This window comes from Plodia interpunctella, chromosome 5 (genome assembly GCF_027563975.2).
Source record: "Plodia interpunctella isolate USDA-ARS_2022_Savannah chromosome 5, ilPloInte3.2, whole genome shotgun sequence".
In the NCBI taxonomy this organism is placed as follows: domain Eukaryota; kingdom Metazoa; phylum Arthropoda; class Insecta; order Lepidoptera; family Pyralidae; genus Plodia; species Plodia interpunctella.
In genome coordinates, this window is record NC_071298.1 from 8,108,979 (window position 1) to 8,135,689 (window position 26,711).

Here is a 26,711-nt window from a genome sequence, read left to right on the forward strand (position 1 = left end):
GGTCACGTTCTTCATAGTCGTATTCCTCATGGCTGAGGGTCGAGGTTATTACGTGGAATGAAACACACACAACAACTTTCTTGGCATTATTAATGGAGTGGTTTGCCATTGCCTTCTCCATTTCACACACAAGTTAATAATAATCAACCAGTGTGCAGGTTTCCTCACGATGTTTTCCTTCACCGGAAGCAAGTGGTCAGATTGGTATACAAACTCATGTGGCACGAGTAGGATTCGAACCTGGGATCTTTCGATCCACAGGCGGGCGTCTTAACCATTACACCACCACCGCTTCCGTTGGTCCACCACCGCTTGGTCACGTTACTGTAGCTTAATGCTGATGCTGTTATGTACAAATGTTCAGTGAAAGTATTTGTGTTATCAACACAGCTACAGTACTTATTCAGTACCGCATGAAAGTCTTTTGGGATTCCATTCTTCAATATATGGAGATATAATACAATATCTGTATTACTCATTATTGCACCAAGGCGGTAATTTTGGATTTATTTGATTTGCTTTCTATCTTCTGATTTTTCGTTGACGTTATTGTGTGTTAAGAATTAAATTCACATTCGCCAGTTTGATCATAAATTTATTAATTACTCAGATGTTTGTTCTCTGTCACGTTTATTTTAATCAGCAGGGCTTGTATGGATTTGTATAAATAATATGATAGATATATTGCAGGTATATTTTATCTCCAATCTCTATCTATCTCTATCAGTCAAAATTTTTTTAATTCTGGAGAATCCTTATTTGTGAACTTTGTCTACACACCCGGGCACCCGACCCCATTGCAAACTGCAGACTTGGCGCGTGCGTGTAATGATATATTTTAACTGGATTTAATGCCGCCAATGACGATGTGTTCATTACTGATAAGCAGTCAATGCCTTTGTGGACTCTGTCGACTTTATTGCCATTTTGTTGCATAATGTTCTCTGGAGTAGTTATTTGTAATTTAATTATTCAAATATTTTTTTGTGAATAAGATGATTTCTTTGTTTTTTTTTTACAATTAAAATAATGTTTGCAAAATATCGTGAAATCTGATTAAATAGTATTATAATTAAAGGGTACTTATTATAGATCTATCTTTCGTGACTGTACTTTAAAAAAAAGATCGCGGCGGATTGAGAACCTACTTTTTTGGAGTCGGTTATAAAGGGATAGGTAGCCAAAGATATCTGTGAATGGTAGCCAAAGATCAAAAGATGTGAATGGACGATTTTTATTACGGAACCATTTCTCATAAACTCTGCAGCAGGCATCGGGTTGCTTCCTGCTTGCACATTTATTTGGATGCACGTGTGCAATGTTGTAAAATGTTATTTAAATAGCTAATGACTGTGCCGCAGTAGAATCACGTTTCAGATACTCAGAGAAGGGCAATTAAGAAAGCTGAAGTAAGTACCTATCTTGCACACCTAGTGTACAAGTTTCACTTGCTGAATTTCCTATGGAGTAGCGTACTCACAACTATGCAGTACTTTATCTTTTGTGATGAATGGAACATATTTCTTTTATCTATGAATGGAACCCTTTTTCCTTTTTCGTACTCTTATTTAACTATATGTTCTTAGTATATGATCTGTGTAAGGTAGCCTATTTTGTAAAATAGGCTACCTTACACAGATCAGTCAAATCACATATATACCTATACGCATAGGTACGTCTAAGTACTCTTTTTTCTAGGATATTTTGTAAGTAAATATAAGACGGAACAGGTAGTGAAGACGGAATCGAATGACGCATTGTTTCGGATCAATTCATAGAATTGATCAATTAACCAATACAAAAAATACATTAAATATCGTGTTTATTTATATTACATTTGTTTCTTTACTTAGTAGGTAAAATAGACTATAGAGAGCTCTGCAAACTGCAAACACCAACAGTGGTGTAACTAGGTTAGTTGGAAACTCTTCAGGCCATTATACAAGCCTAGAACCATTATATGTATAAGTAATTTAAAATAAAATGTTGAAAATTAATCACCTGAAATGTAATGCGAAATACGACTTGATTGCGTACATGTTTAATTATTCATTTACTAACTATGTAGACCACGCAAGAAACACTCGTCATGACTATAGTTTAGATCAAGTGATATTCACTATCATACACTATCAAGGAATACGTAAATAGATCGACATTTAATTTATAATATTTCGTAATTTTCAGCTCCGTCACTGAATTATTTTTGTAGTACAGAACTAGATCGAGAAGTAGTACCAAAGCTTAGATTATTTGTATTCGTTGTATTCTTTCTAAACCCTTTTTTAAATGGGAAATACTATATATAATTTTTTAGTCCTCATAAATTATCTAGTCGAATCTAAGAAGAAGTACTAGTACCTACCTACTTATTCTCATTTAACAAATGGTTGAGGTTTAATTCATGCATAGCAAGCAATGTGTCAATGTGAAAAGCTTGGTATAGGAATAATCAAGATATATATGTGCTAGTATCAAGCTCCATCATGGTAGAAATGAATCTTACTTATTTTTAGGAGAATTAACGGCTATATTTACGAATTGGTCTTATCATACTATATCCACTCATTTAGGAAGTTTGTGAAAAACAGTACTATACGTATTGTATCCACTCCCATATGTGAATTGAGTTAGCAGTTATATAACAATCGCGACCTTGACACGCTTATTGAAATGTAATTTCAAAGTCAAAAGAACTGGTTTGTATAATATTATGCGTCAGCCATCATCAGCCATGAGCACTACTCGTATGGGCAATGGCATATATAGGCAGACGAGTACGATGTCCATCGTACGCCTTCATAACTTTAAACTTTGACTTGGCCGGAGCAATTAGACTACTTATCCTTAAGAGTGTATAAATACAATTAGACAAGTCATAAAATAATTTAAATCTTTTTCGCAATGTTAGCCAATGTGGCGTGTGGTCATATAAGACCAGGCATAGGACAGTATGCCTAAAGGGTTATAAAAGCCTAGTAAAATCTTCAAAATTTGATGGTTGATTTTTTGACTCGAAACCTGGGCTTCGAGGCGACACTGCTCCGAATGTAACCGGGAACACATGAGGATTAGAGTGAGAGCTTATTTAATGTAATGAAACGATATAATAGAATATTTCGGTCGATCGTACTGTAGTCTATTCCCATACCTAATTTTCCAAATAACTGGCAGCTGCATTTGTAAGGTAAAAAAGGTTTATAATATTTCAATGTTAGCATGTAACAAATAAGATTTTTTAAATGAACCTAAGTAACTAGACTCTTGATTAGTGATATTATTTTTTTCTTAAGTTTATGACATCTTCTTCCAAAACTTACTTACAACGTTAGCATACTATTGTAAGAAGTTTATTTTTATAGTTACTGAGCATAAAATCTAAACTGTGTTTAGGTATATTTGCCAAATGCGGCTTCGTTCGGGTAAAACCATATTAAAGATCTAAGCATAAATAGGGACTGACAGACAGCGGAAAACGACTTTGTTTTTATGCTATCTAGTGATTTACCACATTTTTATTAATTTATTGCAATATTGAGAAAATAATGAAAGAGGAAAAACAGAATAGGCGCAGCGCGGCAAGCCGCGATCCGTAATAAGTTATTTTTATCCTCTTTTCTAGAAATCTCCCGGCGAAGCAGGTAATAAAGCCCCTAGATAAAATATTTCCTACTCAGCTCTTGCTCACTGGGAGCCAATTTGAAAATGTTTTATTTCCGAGTCCTCCTCCGAATGATAATAATCTGCAATTTTCAAAATCAAAAATTTTCATTTAAAAAAGTGATTTAGTAACGTAGGTGTAAATTCTCACCCCATATCACATTTTATTAATAGCAGCTTCTGTTGACCTTGGTTTTTCAAATATTAATTAAAATTCTTCAATACGCATATTATAATAATGGAACCATTAAATATTAGCATTTTATTGTTTTAAAAGATTTTATTACAAACAATTATGATTTTAACACGCCTATGCGTTATTATATACCTAACATACCTACGAATAATAAACGGGTACTATACTTTTATGTAAATGCATAGATAGATTAGGTAGTGATTTTACTTCCTTATATGATGCGATGCTCACGAACTATGACTAGAAACGTAAAGATTAAGACATCTAGGAAGTCGAATTATGTTAGCAAAGCTGTGGCAAAGCTAACTGGATATTGGTATACTACTACACAGGAGTAGGATCAGTCTCACAATAATGTCTTCCGCTTTCTAAATAAAATTCGTAAGATGCATTTTATTGCCCGATACATCTCAATCTTGTATAGATATCAGAGAATTCCACAAATAAAAAAGGAGTCACGCTAAGAAATTTAGACGTTTATGTCCCTGTTAATTGATTTATGAAAAGTGTGACCTCAATGCGGTCTTGTCTGCGAACTCTCTCCCACTTGTCTTTTATTTAGATATATGAGCGTTTCTTCGGTGTCTTCCGCAGCCGTTGAGCATCGGAGACCAGGGTCCGCCAGGACTTGTCTGAAACAATGCCCGCTTATATTTTACTATTTGAGTAGGTATTTAATATGGTGGGATTTGGCAGGCCTCAATTAGTGATTTGGACTGATTGATAGAAAAAAATGGAAAAGAAAATTTAGAAGAGGTGATGGTTTTTTCGAGTAGACTAACCTTACATGAAAACAAAAGCGAAAGTAGTACATTTTTCATTACAACCGTATTCGGAGGGAGCAGGCTTAATAAAATGGTATATATTTTTGGATAGATCAACGTATCTAACGATCAAAAGGTATCGCGAGTTTTATGATAGTTTTACTCATCATAAAACTCGCGTTTAGCTACTGTGTAGTAATCTTAAGTGTAGCCATGTAGTGTTGCTAATTACCAAAAACAATTTATGCTACTAGATACTTTTGAGAAAAATAAACTAATTTAAAAGTCACATTAAGTGAGTCGTGGCGTGAGCGCACGAGCAGTAGCTTCAATTTGAATGGCTAACACACTTAACAAGAAAAAGCGTTTGCATTATGCTTTACTGTTCATACATTCAAATTATATTTTGTAAGTCACTGCTATTTAATTGGTAATAGTCATGCAAAAGCATAACTTTGATGATGTAAACAATTTTAATCACGCAAAAAGTAGCGCATTATCGTCAAAACTGTTACTAAATATTTTGTTGGAGGTTGATTGAATCTAACTATCTATTTTAAATGATCATGATTATGTAGGTACACCACTAAACATTTCGATTTGAAACCCATTCGAGTTATAGATATCGCTACGCCCGAGGCTATATCTAAATATTCGAAACCGTTTCAATTTAATTTGAATAGGCAGTGTTTGTGCAATCAGGGGTCCTCGCGTGCAGACTGCCAACATCAAAAGCCGCAGGCTCACAATCTGTTTAAAATCAGTTTTATTCATTCTGACAATTATATAATGGACAGCAAATTTCACCTGTTGTCCTGGTTGCTCTATTTTATGATTTCATTAGCGTCTATGAGCGAAAGTATAAAGCGCTTGCAAGCTAACAAATTTCTGTCTTGATCTGTTTCATTTACAAATAAGTTTTTGTCGTAAATAAATTGGTATTATATACTAATGGGTAAATATATATTGCATACAGTAATAACAATTTCCAATTGGCAAGAGTCAGCGCTAGTCCATTGGTAAATGCTCTTTGTAAATCGTACTTTATTGAGTAAAACATTACGTACATACGTCTTGAGGTTGATAGTTAATTGATAGTTTCACGCTATTTATATGGGAAGCTGATCAGAATAACTTTTACACGAATTGAACCAGCAAATGTTTTCATTTCATGACCGACGGTGATAACTATAAATGTTTTAGTAAGGACCACAGAAACTATGAGTACGTAGGTAGCTGTAACGTGAAGTTAAATAATTTTAAATGGCGTACCTATTTACCGCATCTATGTACCGCAGTTAACATAAGAACTGATCTAATACAAATCGAAGGTGTCTCTACTAAGTAGGTAAGCGTGGTGTTGATATTTAATTTACCTGCTCGGTGTTCTTGTCAGCTGCACATTAATTGAATGTGTGGGCAGCATCAAGGCTGACATTTATATTGATACAACCTGCCAATGTACCGAGTACACCGATGAGATTATTCAAATTAAGGAAACTAAGTGCTTGTTTCTATAAACAGATAACTGAAAAAATTGCGCAGTTCAACGGACTCTACGAAAGTCGAACTCGGCGATAGTAATATTCAAACCTTCCAAAATCGGCACAGTCACGATGTGCAAATAAATTAACGGTACACTGCGAGGTCGACCCGTACGAGCATCCGTCAGCCACATGCCGTGCTCCATACCGGAGGCGTCCAAAGCCTGAGGCTATAGGGAGTTGGACACTGCGGACGTATGGGACGGTATATTAGACATGATCCACAGGACATGATCTCATCGTGCCACATCTGCATACAAAGTATAATGAAAAATATCAATTGAATTATTAATTGTCAATAAACAGGTGGTGGTGGTATTTTGATTCAATGTGAATAAACCTTCAATAAGGTAACTAGTTTGGATTGGTATGGGTGATAAAGTGGCGTAGTAATTATAATACAATTGCATACTTAGGTACCCAACATGGTTCAAAGTTTTTAAATGAAATTCAGTTGGTACTAGAACCTGTCGCTAAAATTAGTTTCCATAAAACTGTTTATTTTGGTTTCACAATGTGTTCTCTGTTTACACATGCTTGCTCGGTTTTGTTAGCACGAGATAATACCTATTTAATACGAGCAGATTAGCATGCTACTTACATGATACGAAACTGGCAGTTCAGAATTGTATGATGGCACGAGGCAGCATATAGATATTTATGCCTGTCATCCTTGGTTAGTTAGTTTTAATTTAAATTTTCTACGGATCTTAAATGGGGCTTATTATTGCATCTAATACGAGAAAGAGTGTAGACTGCCTATATCCATGAATTATACATATATTCCATAAACTATTTAGAAATAGGCATTATATATTCAATATAATTTATACCAATTACGATTAGGTAATCGTGGTGTAGTCAAGATAGAATAAGCCGCGAGTTTTATACACGGGAGCAGTACTTTTTTTTAGCATAATTGCATAAGCGAAATTATTGTTATCAATTTTATCGCGCATTTTTTTTCATACTTATTCAATACTACTTTGAAATAAGAAATATAAAATAAAGCGCCATCTATTGAGTTAACTGTATTGAGTTATATGGGGCCATCTATTGTCCAATAAATGTACTCAACTGAACATAAATTAATTTTTAAAGACATTTAATGCACACAAATGGCGTGACACATTACTTACTTAGTGATGTGGCTACTCGCCGCTAGATGGCAGGCTACTAAATCAAAGTACTTTATGGTGGCTACACGCTATCGCTCATAGATTTAGAATGGTGCCCCGTGCGCGGGCTATCGCCATAATCAGACAGATGCCGACGCAAATGCATGAACATTGCGTAATTTTATGCCGAATCTGCAAATAAATAAATACGTACTTAAGTTATTAAGTACTTATAAAATAATATCATGGTCATGTTTAAGTAGAAAAATCAAGAGAAATATACTACTTTATTTCTTAAGTCACACGGGAAGTTATTATTTGTTGACATCTAAACTCCGGCAGATGGGTCCTATCCAGTCGCAGAGTTCAGTCAATATTGGAGGAGCGAGCGGGTAAATAATATTCCCTGTTTACGCTGCTTGCACTGCCCCCAATATTTACAAAATAAAGAGTAACGTGAATCAACATTAACTCATGGTGTTAAATTATAATCTTGGGAATCTTCTGCTACGGGAAACTACTTATTAGCTATGTATAAACTTAGAATAAGTAATAAATGTAAAAGTCAATGAATACCAATAAAAATAAGTATGTAAATATACGGCAAATCGTTTTTTTTTTTAATTTCATGAAGATCAACATCGAATTAATATAATTTAAATTGCAATTAAGGACATTTTATGTTTTCATTAAACATATACTTACCAAAGTAACTTTAGATTTACTTATTTGTTAAAAATGAATTATGAAAATCCACTTCATTCGATCTTTCTTATAGAGTAGATCTTGTTTTATTCTAACTTTAGAATTAGATAGAACTAACAAAATTGTCACACACACACACACAAGTCATCGAATTCTTAATTTTACCGTATATTTATTAATATTAGGTAATTAGGGAATATGAAATAAATATACTTACCAATAGGTACACAATCTGTTCATATCATGAGTCAACCTTTATTCACTCGACTTATGAGTTATTCACTCGACTGCCATAGTTTACTGTGAGTAAAATATTTTGATTCAAGTTCATAAACAGGACAAATCATTATATGCAGTATAAATTGAACAGTGAAAAAGTTACGTACTTACTTAATTACCAATACGGATTGTCATAATTATAAAATGGGTAAGACTTGGGATTTGTCTGAATTTATCCAATAGTCATTTGGTTTCCTGATAATATAACAATCACGCTACTAAGGTACCAAATAAAAAGTAAAAAGTGAATTTGACCTAAGTATAAAAATATTAAATGAATTAAATATAATTTACTATTAAAAGTAGGTATGGATGAATGTTTCTGAAAATGGAATAAATATCTATGTAGTACGTATTGCATATGATTCGGTGTATGTATGTAATTTGTACTTACTTATAAGAACATATTATTATACTAACTACGCCCCTGGGCTTCGCTCCCGTGGAATTTTCAAAATCTAATGGACGTTTTGTTAAGAAATTTGGTTTATTTGAAAGAGTAACAAACATACACACACATACATTCTCACAAACTTTCGCATTTATAATATTAGTAAGTGGGATAAGTAACGCACCTGAGATGACAGAATCAGAAAGAGGCAGAAAATTTTCTCCGTTGATCGTACTAACTATTTATGTTGTAAACTTTTTTACAGCATTCCATGGTGAAAGTTCTCTTCACATGAATAAATGAGCCATCCCGTAGGTGTTAATGACAGATCGAGGCGTGTCAGAATAGCGAGGTTCCTCAACCCTGCAATAATTACTCAGAACAATAACACCCACACCGAGCACAGGCGCTATTCAAATACAAGTCGTTGAACCTACATATCCCGGCTTTCAAAATGGCAAACTGATGAGTTTTTATAATTGAATACATTTGGTAACCACATGTTGATTAACATTAAGTTTATATTATTGTCAAACATGCTGGATGTGTAGGCTGACACCGAATCGTCGATTATGCCTAAAGTATTTATATGTAAAGACGATTGTGTGTAAGTTAGATCTTCATGAAAAGCTTTTCTTCAAAATCACTGAAACGCAACATTCATGGTATTCCTTATGCCGTTAAAATTTGCATTAAATGAAGGTAACGTTTTGTACATTCTACTATCTCGCAGACTTTTTAGCCTGCACACGAGTCCAGCTGGCCCACATTGCTTCGTCCCCATGGATTAAGAAAGCGGTACGATATTCATTTGATCGGTTACGGTTTGTGAAATTAGATCATCATGTCGATGGGTTAGCGGGCCACCAGCCTATGGAAAGGGTCAGTATGTGTAGAAATGTCATAATTTTATAATATAACAAACTCGTTACCTAATTATGGGCAGCACACATATGTATAATTATAATACAGATAAATGACATCAATACCAAGTAAAACAGAAAATCATAGATCCTTCACGGGGTTCTTTATAAGGTAAGGTAATCTGTTATACCCATTCGTCGAGAATGCGCGGTATTGTGTGCAATATTTATTGTACCTACGTACAGTTTAATTGGAACGAACATCCTTAGTTTGATTCAGAAGGGCTAATAGTTAGAAAAGCCCATAGCATCAGAAAACCATTTTTAATCTTTCAGCCGATATCCATTTTTCATTTAATTTTGTCACAGTTTTGAAATGGCAAAACTTTCAATCTTCCATGTAACTAGCTAATTGAAAATTGTTAATAATTCTGACCTTATTACCTTATTTAAATGTTAGGTCCGTGTCGAAGATATCGTTGTTATAATACTTTATTTAAAAATATGTTCGATATGTTCGCTGTCGCGAATAACCTCAGTATCCTCAATTAAATCTCATTAAGCAATACAGCCTTCTTAAGCAATATCAATAAACGCGTGAACGCTATTGCAAATTTTAAATGTCATTGTTGTTATTCTACCAACAAGAGGTCAATTACATAGTAACTGGCTAGGGATTGTCTGTACTGTAACTAATGAGTAAGACTATGAAAGAAAACAATGATTCACGGTGATTAAACAATTTCATTCGCCGAGTTTTGGCCGTTCACGACCGGACTGCATTTTTCGCGATAAGAAGCCTATTGGTCCTGATTGTCCAGCTCATCTCAGTGTCAATAATTGAATAGGGTTCAGTAGTTTTTGAGTTTATCCGTTGAATATGGAATATAGCAGCGTGTTCAGTCATTACCTAGGTATAACATATACAAAACAAACATAATTGATATACGAATAAAATATTAAAATAACAACTTTGTACACTTTTCCCTTTGAGTACTAGTAGTCCAAAAACTCTTAAATATAATAATCTTGAATAAAATAATTTATGGGCGTTGTATTATTTATTTATAGAGTACTTATAGTATCATCGATTGAATGTAGTGGTCATATAAGTAGAGTTCTGCAGCTCTTCATAAAGAATATAAATAAACGTTCGTGAGCTACTGGCTATCAACACATCGCTCCCCTCAGCTATGTATCCATTGTGATGCATAATATAAAATGTTGCGAGATTAAAATAATAATAGCGGCGGCGTGATGCTCCCTCATAGTCGTTTATCTAGCAGATTCTATCCGCTCAAACTGGTTTCACTTACTGGTGTCGATAGCCGTTTAAACTCGGGGTATTGGCTGCAAAGAGCAATAAGAGATTCCAACGGCAGCTTTTGTCCTAGGTGAAGTTCTCATGACTAAGGATTTGACATTTAGTGTTGTCACGGTAACGGTCTTTGCAATGAGTGTTAGTAAGCAGCTGCAAAGCAAACAGATGAGTGAGGCAAATCCAGACATCAGCGGCTGGTGGCCCTCCGCGCGGCGCAACACCAGTCGGCCTGAGCGCGACCCGGCACGCGCACCTATACGCAGCGCGATTCTAAACGAATTTAAAATCGAAACATTCGAATACAACTGTCAGATTCGATTGACAGGATCGAGTGATAGTGTTGTGTCTAGTTAAGTGTTGGTAAACTTACGATCATTGTTTATATAAATAAATAAATGCTGCGGTCGGGGTCTGATAAATCGATAAATTCACATTTCTCGAACGGTGTAATTGAGCTCATTCGTGAAAATAAACATTTGGGTTTAGAGCTTTTGAAATCGTTTTCCGTTATGCTTTACAAAAATGCTTATTAGTTTTATCGTTTGTAATAAATAAACGAATTTTAACAGTTTGTAATAAATAAACTGTTAAAATTCGTCTGCTTAGGGAGTGTCGCAGGACAAGACAATATGTTACAGATGACCGTTTTGTTCTTTAAATGGAGCGCAATAAAACCAACATTTAAAAATGAGATTCAACGACATCTTCACTTTAGGAGGAATTAATATATTTTAGTCTTACTTTAGACTGTTCTTCGCAATATATGGTCAGTGATTATACATCATGAAAAAGGCGACCGACGACCTGTAGGCATGTAGGTAGGTCCCTATAAATAACACCCAGTATATTTTGTGTAAGTGATTGTATCATTATTTAGCTTGTGGGGAGTAAGGTTGCTTGTAAATCTACTTAAAATATTTTAAAACTGTATTACATTTATTAAATTAAACATTAAAAGTTTTTTGTAACAACTTATATCTATTCATAATTACCTAAGTAGTTCTTTTTGGTTTTAATAGATTAGATGGGCACAAATCATAATACTACATAAGTGACTCTTAATTGCAAAAGCAGTATGAAAGACTATGAACTATCCAACCGAATCTCTTTCTGTCATACACCAGTCCGAAGATTATGACCAACGTCGAGTTAAACCTCGGGAGATTTTCCACAAGTTTCATTTGAGGTCAACTTTCCTCGACGGCGCATACAAACATAGCTCACTTTGATCTAGGCCTTTCAAAATACTCAACTTTGTGGTTATGTATATTACCTAGGTTGAAATTTTGTTTGTTAATACATCTAATTAATACGTCTTGTTATGAATAACATAGTATTGTATTTTTTTATAATTATATAGGAATAATATCCGGACTAAAGAATGTTATTATAACTAATAAACAAGCAAACGAAACTTTTATACTTACAAGTAGTCCATTCAGGACTTTGTTTAAGTTTTCAAAACATAACATCGCTGTTGTAAAGCTAATCGCTGTTATTGTGTTAACGTCGTCGCGACTGCACATTGCACATGTTACTCATACACGACTTTCTGTAACTATAATTTATGGCGTTTTGTTCAATTTTATGCGCCCTTCTTGCGCCTGCGCCGTGTGTGCAGTTCGTGGTGAATACTTCTTTGTTAAAACAAATTGGTGTGAACCTCTGAGAATTTGGGTATAGATATGGTTTGATTTATTTTGCAATTTCATCTACACAAAGGAATCTTATTCAATAAATGATTTTGCTTCTTTTTCCTTGCAAATGTTTTTGAAAATAATAAAAATAATGTTATAACAGGACAAATTTCTTCTTTATTCACTTATATAGAATAGTAGAACGAATGGTCCGTAGATGTATTCTTACCAATAAACTTATACTCTTAATATTCTTAGATAATAAACTTGAATTATGAGTACATATATTATATTAACGAGACAATAAATAAAAAAGTTTCGTGTTAAATCTTGTTATTGTATATGTAGGTAGTTATGTGTTCAAAGAGCAAACACTATTGAATTATGAGTGTTTCGGAAAAATTAAAACGTTACAAAATTTGAATCTCATTGTATCGCGCCCCAGTTTAACAGATGTATAAAATGAATTTGGGTTATATTACAATGTCCGGTGATTTGTTTAATGATAGATACAATTTAGACCGAGGCTTCATATGCTCAATCCGAGGCTTCATATGCGGAAAAAGTTATTTTCGTTCATTGACCGTCGTTTGGTCGGTGTTTTTGTCACTGTGTAGTTGTAGCCTCAGGTTTTCGTATTCGAACGGTGTTAGAATTGTGGCACGCGCCGCTTTGGTCCGTTAAAGTTGCTTTAGAAAATACCTGACTAACAAAGTACTTCACACTCCATTAATGAGGGACAATCGTTTGGCACTGTTAAATTATTAAATTCTAAAGTGTTGTGTTAGCTTATGCTAAAACATCGCTGAATCAGAAGTTCAATTAGGTACGTTTTCAAATATTCTCAGTTACGCACAATCCAAGTTTTTTTCAACAATTTTCTCCTTTTTTTTATTTTTAACATATTTTATGCGTTAAAATTACAATCGAAAATGTTAATTTAAACGCATTGCTCGATCGAACTTTTTCGATTGTGAATTTGCTAGAAAACCTTTGAAATACTTTCCAACTTTTACTTAGGTGACTTTTTATTAGTTACTAAAACTGAAGACAAAAGATAAAAGCTTCGATAGAGCATTTTGAAAAAGTTTCTGTGTTAATCCACAGCGTCAAAGCGGTCACGAACTAACATCTGTTATTATCAAGCCGCTATAAAAATTCCAATGTACTTACAAAATAATTGCGTTTACTAAGCACGACTACCAGGCAATGACCTTTCATAGTATGCTTACAAGAAATTTTTATGCAGTAATTACAGTTAAGTAAGATGCCATTGTTGGTGGACTCATCAAAATCTCGTATATGTTTGGACACCGTTTCATGTGTATTAATATATTAAGTATTATGGTTAATCTAAGTTAAGAAGAAAACAGTAAGAAATACAATTATTGGTGTCGAGATTGGTCTCACCGGTATCGGAGTACCGTAACACCGGATTTGCCAGACACCTGAATGTACCAGTCAACGTAGACATGTCAATATGTCTAAAATATCACCGACTCGTTTGTGATGCTTACGTGAACAAGCAAACTCTGGAAGATACTGCGCACCGAGCTAAGATTTGTTTTGAGAATCCACAAAAATGTAGGTTTTATTTTAAACTTTGTTATAGTACGACCAACCTAAGTACATAAATAAATATCATATGGAAATGGTCACTTATTTAGGTTAAATGAATTTGTATCCCAAGCATATTTTGTAAAGCATACTAGATCTGTTTGATTACACTATTTGTCTTATGAAATCGTACTTTTATTACGTATAAGATTTGTGGATCATAATTTTCAAGAAAACAATGAATGAGTTAATTATATCAGAAACGTGTTGTATCAAATATATGTTATGTCTTCATAGCCTTAATGCATATTTGAACAGTTGCGGACGCCGACCGCAGTGAGATTATTCTGTTACTTCCTTTAGATAAACAATGAAAGTGTGACATAAGATTTGTATGAAGCGAAAATTTCGGACGTGCGCTGGTGTGTAAAACAGTTTTCCTCATTCCGTTAGTGATGGTGTTTATCCGCAATGCCAGATTGGCGATACAACGTGCTGTCGACGAGCGAGGCGTACATCAACTCTGAGGGGGCTCCCGGGGACCCGCTAGCCGCCAGCTACCCGCGCCGCACCGACCGCTCTCGCCCGCCTCACACATGCCCGTATACAACCATATTTCTTGGAACACGAGCTCATCATAGTCCCTATAGACTACAGAGTGATGCTGGCGATCCATATGCAGATGTATACTCAGTCGATCGATCATCAAATCTTACAGATACATCTAGCTTCGCCCATTATGAAGACTGCCGACAGAACGAAGACATTTTACCAGAGGATGGTGAACACAAACTGGCAGGTGGTGTGATGTTACAAGTTCAAAAAGTGCCATATACATCTAGTGTATTTTACGTTTCCACAAAAACGGATACAATAGGCAAGGAAATTGTAAAAACAGATGACCTGTTTCTCGTTGAGGGTTGCGATTCAGATGCTCTATCATCTTGTACCTGCGATAGTTTTGAACGCTGTGAATTCGACTGTAGAGATTTCGAGCCATTTTCGGATACTTGCTGCTGTGATCCGCTGAGCGATGGCGTATGTAGTCGCAGTCCAAAAGAAGTTGATTCCCCGGAACATTTTTGTGATCGCCCGGCAGAAGATGACGGAGTATCCGCTCGAAGTGATATGGAGGGACTAGACTTAGCATTGTTTGAACCTGCCCAGTCAGAAAATTATGATAATGGACCTGAAAATTCAGTTTCTACATCGGTAGCAGCGGCTCTGTGTGGAATATTGTACTCTTTGCCACATGCCAGCACTGGTAAGTAGAAAACAAATATTTTTAAAATGTATTATTCGTCATTAACTTATTTTACTGATTACTGATAATATTTGATGGAAATTGGTACTTGGATTAGGTAGGATACGGTACGACCTGTGGTAGATATCCCCGTAGATATTATATATTTCATTATTTTACGTGGGTCGAAGCCCGACCCGAGGCGTGGCTCACATTTTTTCTGAATGTAAGTTGGTATTCTGGAGCATTCAGCATGATAACCCTCAATTAAGGTGATTAGGAGTGCATCGGCCGGATCTCGCTTCGCGTCGCTATGCCGGCTGCCGTGTGGTCTGCGTCCGACGGACCTGTATCCGATACGAGCAACGGTGTGCTGCCGCAAATTACTATCGCATCAATCACTAACAGTCATTGTCATTGCCGCGGTAACAACTTGCGATCCTGGAGTGACAAACATACACAGAACATGTGTCAGTCACACCATAATGAGCAAATGGTTCATTCGTTACGTGGACCTAGACAGTGGATAGTCCCTATAAATATTCATGTTGACGTGCCGAGTCAAATTTGGAACATTATTCTCATGATTTATATTAATTTATGCAACAATGTACTAATTTATTACGTTTTTGAAGTGGTTTATTTATGCTTATATGGTCTGGTCACTCGCGTCATCTTGTACTAATTATTATTGGTTAAAATACATATGCTAGACTAACTAACAATTAACTACATAGCTAACAAGGCAAAGTGTTTCATTGAATATCGTTTCATTGAATATAAAGAAATGGAATATATTTTTAATCGTAATCGTTATATTTTGTACACGTGCTGGGATTACTTTCACATCAAAATATATATTTTGGGTCGTTCACTTTAACGCATTCTTCGTTACATGCTGTACATTGCGGAAGTCTGCTGAGATCGAGCGGCAGGTGGCAGCTCAGCCACAAACTTGCGAACCGTTAGAACTCGAAGTTTGTAATTACCGGCCCAGATAGAGGCCGATTGTCGGCTCACATGCAAATTCTATAGATGCGCCAAACGATAACAGAAATTGTAACAGTCACATGAATACACAAGCTTAGCTACAAGAGGTAGTTAAATCCATTACTCACTTGTTCCTGTTATAGCGAAAAATACGCACCTGGTTACTTATATTGTTAATTAATTTCCGTGTGAAAAATGTTTTATATAATCCATTCATAAAGAATTCGTAGCATTTGATTTATTTAGCCTTGTAAGAAGGTACTTAATACAAATGAATAATGATCAAAATTTTCTGATATACTGAATTAGAAACTTAGAAACGACTTTACATAAAACATTAGAGTTCATTAATATTTTATACTTGTTTACTGTAGTTAGTACATTGTTTTGCTCAAGTGTTGTTTGATTTCGAAACTTGTTTGCATTTAAGTAATTCTTTTGAGTTTAAAGTTGTTCCGAGCTGTTTAACAATAACTAAAATGGACATTTTGCAAACTAAGTAAGTAACTCATGAAAAATATTAAGAAAGTTGCAGGGTCAAATTATATTTACGACGTGTGTCACGATTCGGTGTGTGAATGTGACTAATGCATGGAATTCGTTAATTCCTACTTATTTCATGGACTCATGTAGGCCAAAATGTTTTTTTTAAACTGAATGTGAAAATCGATACACTTCACAATAACAATGCAACTGCATCTGCACACTAGCGCCAAATAACGGAAGAATAGTTGACATGGCCAAAATCGATCGGACGATGATCATCACATTATATTTATTTATTTTTAAGTATATTCGCCAACCTTCGGAGTTCACTTTTTATTCCAATACACACTAAACTAAAATAATTCATAAATACGAATCCTACCTATAAATTTCACCGTTTTGTTTTCATAATCAAAATTGACCGTGGGAGAGTTAGTTTTGCTGCTTGTTCTACAATTCACAAGTCAGCTTGTGAATTGTAGAACCTTTGTGCAGTCTCACAGACACTAAATACTTGACAAGCCAACGTCACTGGGTATTAACTCGGAGTTTGCGTAGGTACCTAAACTCCGAACTTCGCATTGTTTGTGTCTCAGACCTAAAAACAGGCATCTTGCTTATTGTGGGCCGTTGTACGTTGTTCATTTGTTATATGTTTGATTATATTTAAGTAGGTATATATATGAACTCAGAAATAATCACCCGTTTCTTTAGCAGTCGCGTAAATACGGGGTGTGCCCGAAGAAAATACAATTTCATCAAAGCAAAATTTATTCCTGTAGTATGAACAATAAAATTATATAATTTAAATTGTAGTAAATATAATAAATTCCATGTATATTGAATATTTCCATATTATTCGTGGGTATCGTGAACATCAACACCGTCGACATATAGGTGCACAAAATTAACGGCTTTGTATGGTTGCAATTTGACATGAAGTCATTTATATATTTATCTACTGTTTGTAGTCGCTTCTCAATCCGTTTATAAAAGGAAATTAGAAAATACGAAAATTTTCTCATTTTTCAAAAAATAAAAGTTTTGATATTTTTTTAAACATAAAACTTTTAGTACTAATTAAGTAGTACCCATATCAAAATGTTTTAACAGCATGGACAAGCAAATACATGTACATCTATCTATCTCTGTTCGAATACCTTCACTAATGTATGCCTTCACTTACCAGTTTTCTAGTTAGCTCTAAGAGGAAATAATCATGTTGAACTTGATCGGGATGAGACTGGAATACTGGATTCTCGACCATTAATGATGTAATCGTTTACTTATACTTTCTAATGAGCACGGTCTTCCTGCACTGTCTTAGTGACAGGAAGGCACTCGCGTCACTACCTCCATGCAGGCGATTATTAGTCTTTGGTACTTTATACCTGTGTGTTAAGTATATATATTTTATGGAGAAAGCTTGGAGAATACATTGTTAATACAGATTATTAGGGGAGGACTTTTACTTATTTGTGGAAGGAGTAATTGACATCAAATTGATATAAAATATGAGGTTGATATGAAAAGGCATTGAAACGTGTGAAACCCTTGTCCCTTGTATTAATTTTTTTACAACATTCTCCCGAAATATTTATGCAAAAGGAACAAATAATTTAAGGACAATTAAATTTTTCACATAAACCGACGCTTTGTATGTTGTGCTTGTCTGTCTTTTGCAATAGATTTATAAAAAACTAGCGCCCCGTCCCGACTTCACTCGCGTAAAAATATAATAAATTATACATTATACCTTCCTCAGGAATCACACTATCTACTGTTGAAAACCGCATACAACTCCGTGCAGTAATTTTTGAGTTTATCGCGAACAAACAGACAGTCAGACGCGGCATGTTGTATACTATGTACAAGGATTATCGGGATGTTATTAGTGTCGTAGTAAAATTAGACAATTTATAATTTACCTTACATAAAAGAATATTAAAATTCACAACATTCATAATTAATTAAAAACTAATGTTAGTATGAGGTATTAAAATATTATATAAACATAGTAAACATCCATATTCATAGCAGTTGGTTAAAATGCAAATTTTAATGTTATATTATAGGTTAATCTTACGATCGGCTAATATTAAGGTTATTGGTGTATTTATACAAGAAAAAAAAGGTCTGCTCTTTGCGCAAGCTCAGAGAATGTAGAAGCTCATGAGATTCCTTCTATAAGATTTTTATTTAAAAAATGCTAGGTACGACGTAAGGACAGTTACTGTTCATTCTGTTATTTCATGTAATGGCGAGCAATTTGTGTGGGAAACACGCAGACAATACGGTCACGGAATTGAGTTTACGGTATCTAATTATATTATAATATCTGCAACTTATGAGTTGCCGTTTTACTGTGCTCGAATGTCGTTACTTCGGTCGATTATAATATACAAAGTAGTGCATGACATTATTAAATAAATAAAGTGTCATTTCGAGTTTAATTTGTTTTAAATAATTATAGCTGAAAACCTTTTAGACATTAAGATGTGAGATGCCTGAGACAGAACCTTACGATAAACATTCAGCTTCGGTGAGCTTGTCAACCAATTTTATGAAGAAGTAACCTACCTATATAATACTTGTGATTATATAGGTGATAGGCTACCTATAGATACTTGTGATTCGATACTATTTTGAGTAAACCTAGTTCTAATTGAAGATTTCGTATCAGAAAGTATGTGATTGTAAACTACACCAATAATTGACGTAGCGTAGTAATGTATGACCAATATTTACGCTTTGTTTCTGCATGACGCGACTGGTCGTAGTTTACAGAGATATAATATCCGATTGCGTTCAAGGCGAGGGTGTATATTTATTTTTTGTGTTATTGAAAAAGTGAACGCCTATTATTTTTGGTACCTTGTTTATCCTTTACAATATTCTATTTATTAATACAAAAATCGAAGGCCATATAATGTTAGGCACATTATACGGCCTTCTATTTTTCTTTCAAAAGAAATCTATTGCTACGAAGTACTCTCTTTTAATACGAAGTGGTTTATACGAAGTTTGTATGAACACATTGACATAGTAATACGATTAAGCTGTTCAGATTGAAATATGATGCTGTTAGTGACTCCTTTAATAGTCCTCTCTATTGGTCAATAGGCTCAGATTGCATAAAAGATAAATGGTCGATTTCAGTAAACACGAATCTGAAATATTGTTTCGATGAAAAGTATTGTTGGCGTCGCTTCGGGTAATTGTGACATGCTGTTGGGAAATGCCGTGTGTGATTGAGACTAATTCAACCAATTTTTCATCGATGCAATCAGCCTTCTTGTGTCTTTGCGTAATATTACATAGTATCATGGGTGGTAAATTATTGAAGTACTTACAAATTACCCTTGTGGATTTATTAAAAACACCTCACATTAATACAGAGCTCTTGTGGAGTCACTGTTTCGTTCCACTCTCTAGAAACGAGTGTTAAGTTATTCGTAGTTGATGCCCACATTTAAAATATTCAGATTTACTGTTTTATGATTATTTTATTTTACAACTTAGATGCAAGATACTTGTGTTACATAACAAGTTACACACATATGTTTGATACATAATATAAAAACAATAAATCGACAGCAAAATAAACTTCCGGTACTTGCCCAATTTGAGTTCTCGTCACGATTCACCATACTTGTTAAGTGAGTTACTGTGTCATTTTTGTAATCAAATACATAATTAATCGTTTCGTTGCGTGGTGAGGTGGATGCGTTTAACATTCAGCTTGTAACATCATCGCATGCTTGCGTTTATCAATTTCGAAACTTCTAAATGTCGAGGTATTTTATTAGCAGTCTTTCATTCTATAGTTATCAATTAGGTATATACTACATAAATCATTAATAACGTACGTTATTGATTGGATTTTATCATAAAAACTTCAAATAATTCGCTCAGATGATCATACCCGAAAGTAATATATTAAAATCGAATAGAACGGTTTTAAATGGTTGTAATAAAACTTTTGTATTTTTGACTTGTTAAGTGAGGTCACAGAATTTGTTATTTAAATATAATTGTGAATATAAGCTCCACAATTAATACTTTTCATTAATTTTAAAATCCATGCAATTTTTATGCATTCACCTTTATGAACATTTCAGTATTAACCTTCACTGTAGAGGCTATTGTGGGAACTGGGTTTATAATGTTAAGCATTTCGGATCATGTTTCAGTTTATCTCGATACTCGATTAAGTTCTATATTTTCTATTTTTACCTAATAATACAACGAAATGATTTATTTTAGGGCTTTCTTGAGGAAATTGAATGTATATTAACGTTAATTATAATATTACGAAACTATTGCGTAGCAATAAATGAAAATGGATTCAAACTATGTTGAATGTTTTGACGACACTTTAATGAAATATCGAACTCTGACTCCACCCATGTCGATTACATTGCAAGCCTTTGTAGTGAGAAGCAGATTATTGATACAGCATTCCGGTTTCTCACAAAATATTTCTCAAAATGTCAGCGAGCAGCTGATGGCGACTCGGCGCACGCGCCGCTGCAGGTGAGGTGACAGTGGCCAGTGGCCAGGTACAGGTCCAACTGGTTCGCTACGAACAGTCAATTCTGTCGTCACCTGACATTATGTGATACTCAGTAATTAGAATATATATTACGGATTATGTATGCCAATTATAAAGGTAATATAAATAATAAAACTAAGAAAAAATATTTGTTCATGCATGGAAATCTTTTCAATATCGCCAAAAATCTTCATATTTTTAAATTCATAAAAGTAGGCAATGAATAAAAATAACTTGTTTATAGACCATGACATAATTTTATATCGAATTCTACAATTATTATTTTTAAAAACTAAGACGATGGAAAAAATAATTACCTACCTGCTTTAATTTTGCAAGAAAGATTTTTCAATTTACATTTTTTCGGATCCTCGCAGTCAAAAATGTTAAGTTAATATTTCAGCATTTAAAAAATGTTCATCATTTGCAAGTTACAACAAAAAATTTCATATTCTTTCAAAATAATGAGCCAGTATCGTCAGTATCTAACCAATAATGGGAGGAAGTATACGTTTCATGGAAACCCACAAGCGCCTGAGCATGCAAACACGTTTCCGGCAGCGGCGGAGAGCGATCAATGAGAAAGTTGCGCATGTGTCAAACAATACTAAGGTAAAAATAAACTTGTGATGGACGTTCGATTTTTTTAATCCATCTTATTGTTCTTCTTGGTATAATAAAGTTGCCTTGCCTCTGAACAGTTTTCCTTTATTACATTCTTCATTCCTTTGTAAGAATACAACAAGACTAAAAATTAAAAGAATAATAATAAAAAAAAGCTTTTATTTAAATGTTCCCAAAAAAATTAATGGTTACATCTGCAATGTTCCGCCATATTGGATTTAGAATGACGTCACATTATTTTTCGAGTTACTCTGAACAAGCCCTTTTCTTTGATACCCCTATTGTAGAAATGCATTAAAATAACTATTCCGCCATCTTGGATGGTCCGCCATATTGGATTTAGAATGACGTCACATAGCTTATCATGTTTTATCATCCAAATTAAACGTGTATACAAAATTTCAGCTCAATCGGTTGAAGAATATCTGCTTCAAAATTGAGTAGCAAGATTCCACCCGAACAATACATACATACATTACAAGTTAAATACAAGCTTTTAAAAAGATGAGCATTTTTAAAATTCTATGTTGCCTTAAAACGGGTTATGAATGTAGAACATTTACGCTACAAAAAGATAAGCACCTATTGCTGTTAGTTTTATTCGTTCCTTTAAAAATAACAGTTGTCTAAGTTTACGAAGGGAGAATTATTAAATTAAAATCTCGTTAAGAACTAACCTGTCGAGGTCGTCGGGTTTCCGCTATACACTACAATACAAATAGACGCGCGCGTGTTATCCAACACTGCATCTTTGTTACATCAACCGTGCAATTGTGGGAACCATATTGCATTTGCTTATTATTAGCGTATTGTTATGTGCTTTCTGGGTAATAAGAGCACATACGTACCTATGTGAATTAATGTGAAACGTTTTTGTGTTAGACGTATTCGATGCAACTTTATTTATGGGTTCACGTTAAGAGGTACATATGCCTATGTGCACTTGGCTGTGTTTTAGCGTTGCCTGATCTCACCACGGTTCCAATTCCATGTTAATATTTTGATTAGATCTGTAAAACAATTAAAAAATAGAATCCATACAAAATAAAATTTAAGTTTGTTTTCTCTCAGAATATCTCAAAATAAATCTGTAAAATGTTGCAAAATACTGCCTTAGTATATTTCGAAATATTATGTGGGTTATGCTCACAATATCCTATTGTCAACAATATTTTAATGGACGTACAATTAAGTCCTGTTGCACTAATCGCTGGTGCTAGGAGTGGTCGAGTTAATTGTGTCATCCAACTAATTTATCGCCTTTCTCTATCGTTGCAAAGGGCCTGCGAGGCGGATATGCGCCTACGCATTTTGAGAATCAGTACACCACGGCTAGGGTTGCCTGTTGTTTATATTTTTTGACTATGATAAACGTTGTTCATTGACGATTACAGTACTACAAAAACAAATGTAGTATAACTTTGAGTTTTGGAGAACTCACACGAACTTCACAGCTGACTCTTTGGATTTAATACCCATAAAGATTTTTTTTATTACTGAGTTATCCATTCATTGCCAAACGTATTCGACCAATAAAAAAGGGAAGCTATTATAGCGCACATAAAAAGCATTGTGCATGAATCTAAAGTATTTTATTGAATAAAGGGCTACTTTTTAGTGGCAGCGCCATAGAGGGCAGCGCCTAAGTTGGGCATTTGTATGCGTGGCACGGCAGAGTCGTGACGTGACGGAGCCGGCGACACGTATCAGAGTGTCGTCAAGTAATCGCCTGTCAAAATGTACTACCATGTTGTACACACAAATGCTATGTTTGTGGTACTTAGATCCTAATCATAACTAATATTATAAATGAAACATATCTGGGGGCAAAAGCTAGTTGTGTATAAATTACTTTATTTTAATCACAAACTTGCTGCTTCAGGATCAGGATTTCCGGTCTACTCCAGCTATCTAGAAAACAAGGAATCAGAATAAAACCTACCTGTTTACATACTTACCTGTTTAATATTTTTGCCTTGTTCAAACCCTAGTCAATATAAAATTTACTTTAGCGATACACTTCTGCTCTAAGTGGCCGCAAATTACACGTCCAACGTTCTATACCTGTTATCTAGCTAGGGATATTATAATAAAATGTGCAAACCTTTCTAGACTTCGAAATACACTATTACACTTTAAACGAAAGAGATATTGCAAGTCAATTTTCATCTTTTTTTTCTCAATAATGATATATTATGCTTGTTATTTTAAAATCTGGTTTCAATTTCGTAATCGTAGTACCGTTGTCTGCTACAACTCAGTGTCGACTCAGCTTAACACCAGAAGATTTGACACCCACGCTCCAATCAGCTTGACGGGAAGCTTTACATTGTTCTTAATGCATGAACGTGACACTCTTAAAAGATAATGTATTACCTAATTTATTTATATGAATACCGTTGGATAAGCCGTTTCAAAAAATAAGCAACACCGGTGCAGCGCACAACGGTGTAGGAAGTTATAAACGATTATTATATTACTATTAATATTGCAAAAAATATTCATTTTGAATTGGTAAATACAATCTGTCTGCAAGATCTATGGAATTATGTGCAGCAGATAGATAGCAATATCTGTTTGGAAATTTTCTGCTTGCGCGAATAGTTGACTCGACGAGTTTTCGAGCGAACAGTGATAAATTTAGATAAATACTGGTGTTTAACTATATGCATGTGTGAATGTGTATGCAATGTATAATTTTATAATCGCGGGAGAATGCAGGGCGACGCCCTTCTCCTCGGTCGACAACTGACCTTTAGTTGTACCAGCTTGGGAACCATGAACCAGGCAATGCGTTTTTCTAGCAATCAAGTTAAATGTTAACAATGTTAATAAGTATACTGACTGTGTAACACAGAGGGCAGGTTACCCTACGCGAGCGTAATTATATATTGGACACAGACTGACACTATGTGTAGTGTAAAATGAGTTATGTTATAGTAGTAGTAGTATTGGCTTAATAGTTATAGAATTCTACAACTATTAAGCCAATTCCATATTCTATTTATATGTATAATTATTAAGCTTTTGCTATTGCTTCTCGTACTGCGACTTCTCTAAGTTTCATATAATTATAGTTCTGCCATGATATTGGATTAAAAATATTCTATCATTTTGACGCAAAATTCTCCATATGCGCTTCATCATGAGATTCAAATGTGTCTTCATCTTTTCACTGAGACTGGTTTCCGGAGCGCATCGTAAAATCAACATTTTGCATAAATCAAACACAGATGGTGCGAATTGAGAACCAGTACAGCTTAGTCACATCCCGACGGCCCTTTAGCTCGTATAATGTAATATGTAAGGTAACTTGTATGTGTTCACATACAAGTCTTACTCGTTCGCTTGACGAGCCGCAGACTGCTCCTTTGGTCATATCCTTTAAGAGCATTAAATCTTCCATTCCGTAGCGCCGTAACAAGGTGCCACAATAAATTATTTGCAATCTGCGGTGCCACTGGCTGGCTACGCCCTGATTGCTCATTTACGATTGTCGTATATTTTCCACTTTGCAATGTTCCCATAAATCAAAATATTTATTTGTCCTTACATGTCGTAAAAAGAAGTCCTTGTTTCTGTCCGACGCGTTTGTCTTCAATTATTTTGATGATTCATAAAGTTCCTCCTTTTGTTTATTTTTTGTCGTTAAAACCCGTTTGTAGTCTATGGTTCGCCAATAAATGGTTTAAAGGTTTAGGTGTATAATTTATTATGGTATTCTCTGAGCGAAGCCGGGTCGGCCCGCTAGTTAATAATAATTAATAAATTATAATCATATACTCGTAAATAAGAAAATGATTTAGTCTGTTCGTTTGCCTATGCTTTTATGCATTACATATTCAAGCGATCATAAAAAATATATATAACACGGTATTTCTCGTAGCAAGAAGTAAATTTTATATTATTATTTTGTATTCTTATGCCGGCTCCACATCGTCACCTAACAGATCGCCAAACTTTCGCGGATTCAGTTTACATTGCTGGTTTTTGTTGCGTTAAATAAAATCACTCATATTAACTACGCAATGTTCACACATTCGCGGCGTGTCATAATGTACAGGCAAAAGTTTTTCTACTACATACATTGTAAACTATCACAGCGGCTTTTCCTAAAGCGGAGTCGAGGCAAAGTGTGCGTGACCGACTATGAAAGATAGCTCGATGCTGGACTGAAGGGTACTTCAGAACCACAAGGGCTTGGCTCTGGGCTTTTTAATGGATGTAAATGAGATATTGAATAATAAATAGTTTTTGAAGAAATAAGTCACTCACCATTTGACAATAGTAGTATATTTTTTACAAAATATCATTTTAATTTGATACAAGCTATGCAGCTAAGCAAGCTAAGCCACGCCCGTGAAGTAAATTTGAGCTGCTACCGTTGAGAAGTTCCCTCATCGGGAGCAGAAAAGTCGTAAAAGAAAAAGGCATAAACAAAAGACTTAAACGAGCTTTTATTTGTAAATCCTAGTTTGGAGAGTAGGAAAGCAGTGTTTGGAGTAACATTCATATTGCAATATATTGCAATTAATTTAGGCTCGGAGGATGGCCCGTCCATAGTAAATGTAGACGTGATTTTTTTACACGCTCTAATATTATATTATAAATATTGCATCCTCAATCTTCATAGCATATATAAATAAAATACGTGCTGAGGGTGAGCGTCTAGACATATGTTATTTTAAGCTTATTAATACTCTGATAATGTATTATTTTAAATGTTTCAGCTTGAGGGGAGACTTGTTGACTGATACAATCAATGATAGCTAATGGCT

At 34.6% G+C, this 26,711-nt stretch overlaps 1 protein-coding gene and 1 long non-coding RNA gene across 7 annotated transcripts in view; one reads left to right on the plus strand and one right to left on the minus strand.

Annotated features, from left to right (window-relative positions):
- raskol overlaps window positions 1-26,711 on the plus strand; it is a 118,850-nt gene that overhangs the window by 5,751 nt on the left and 86,388 nt on the right. For 2 of the 5 annotated variants that reach the window (XM_053745342.1, XM_053745344.1), the window contains exons 1-2: window positions 11,056-11,197; window positions 14,399-15,299. The exons of 2 other annotated variants lie outside the window; for them this stretch is intronic. In XM_053745342.1, the coding sequence (XP_053601317.1) occupies window positions 14,507-15,299 (793 nt within the window). In that variant the 5' untranslated portion in view covers window positions 11,056-11,197; window positions 14,399-14,506. Of the gene's footprint in view, window positions 1-11,055; window positions 11,202-14,398; window positions 15,300-26,711 lie in introns of those variants that run through there. One more of the 5 variants, XM_053745343.1, reaches the window with a different exon arrangement.
- Window positions 1,882-9,736, minus strand: LOC128670020 (uncharacterized). Of its 2 annotated transcripts, none has more exons than XR_008404718.1 (3): window positions 8,842-9,736; window positions 7,304-7,474; window positions 1,882-4,488 (listed from the first exon to the last, which is right to left on the minus strand). It is a non-coding gene; the product is annotated as an uncharacterized LOC128670020 (long non-coding RNA). The 2 variants fall into 2 exon arrangements; XR_008404717.1 differs by having other exon boundaries at window positions 8,205-9,736.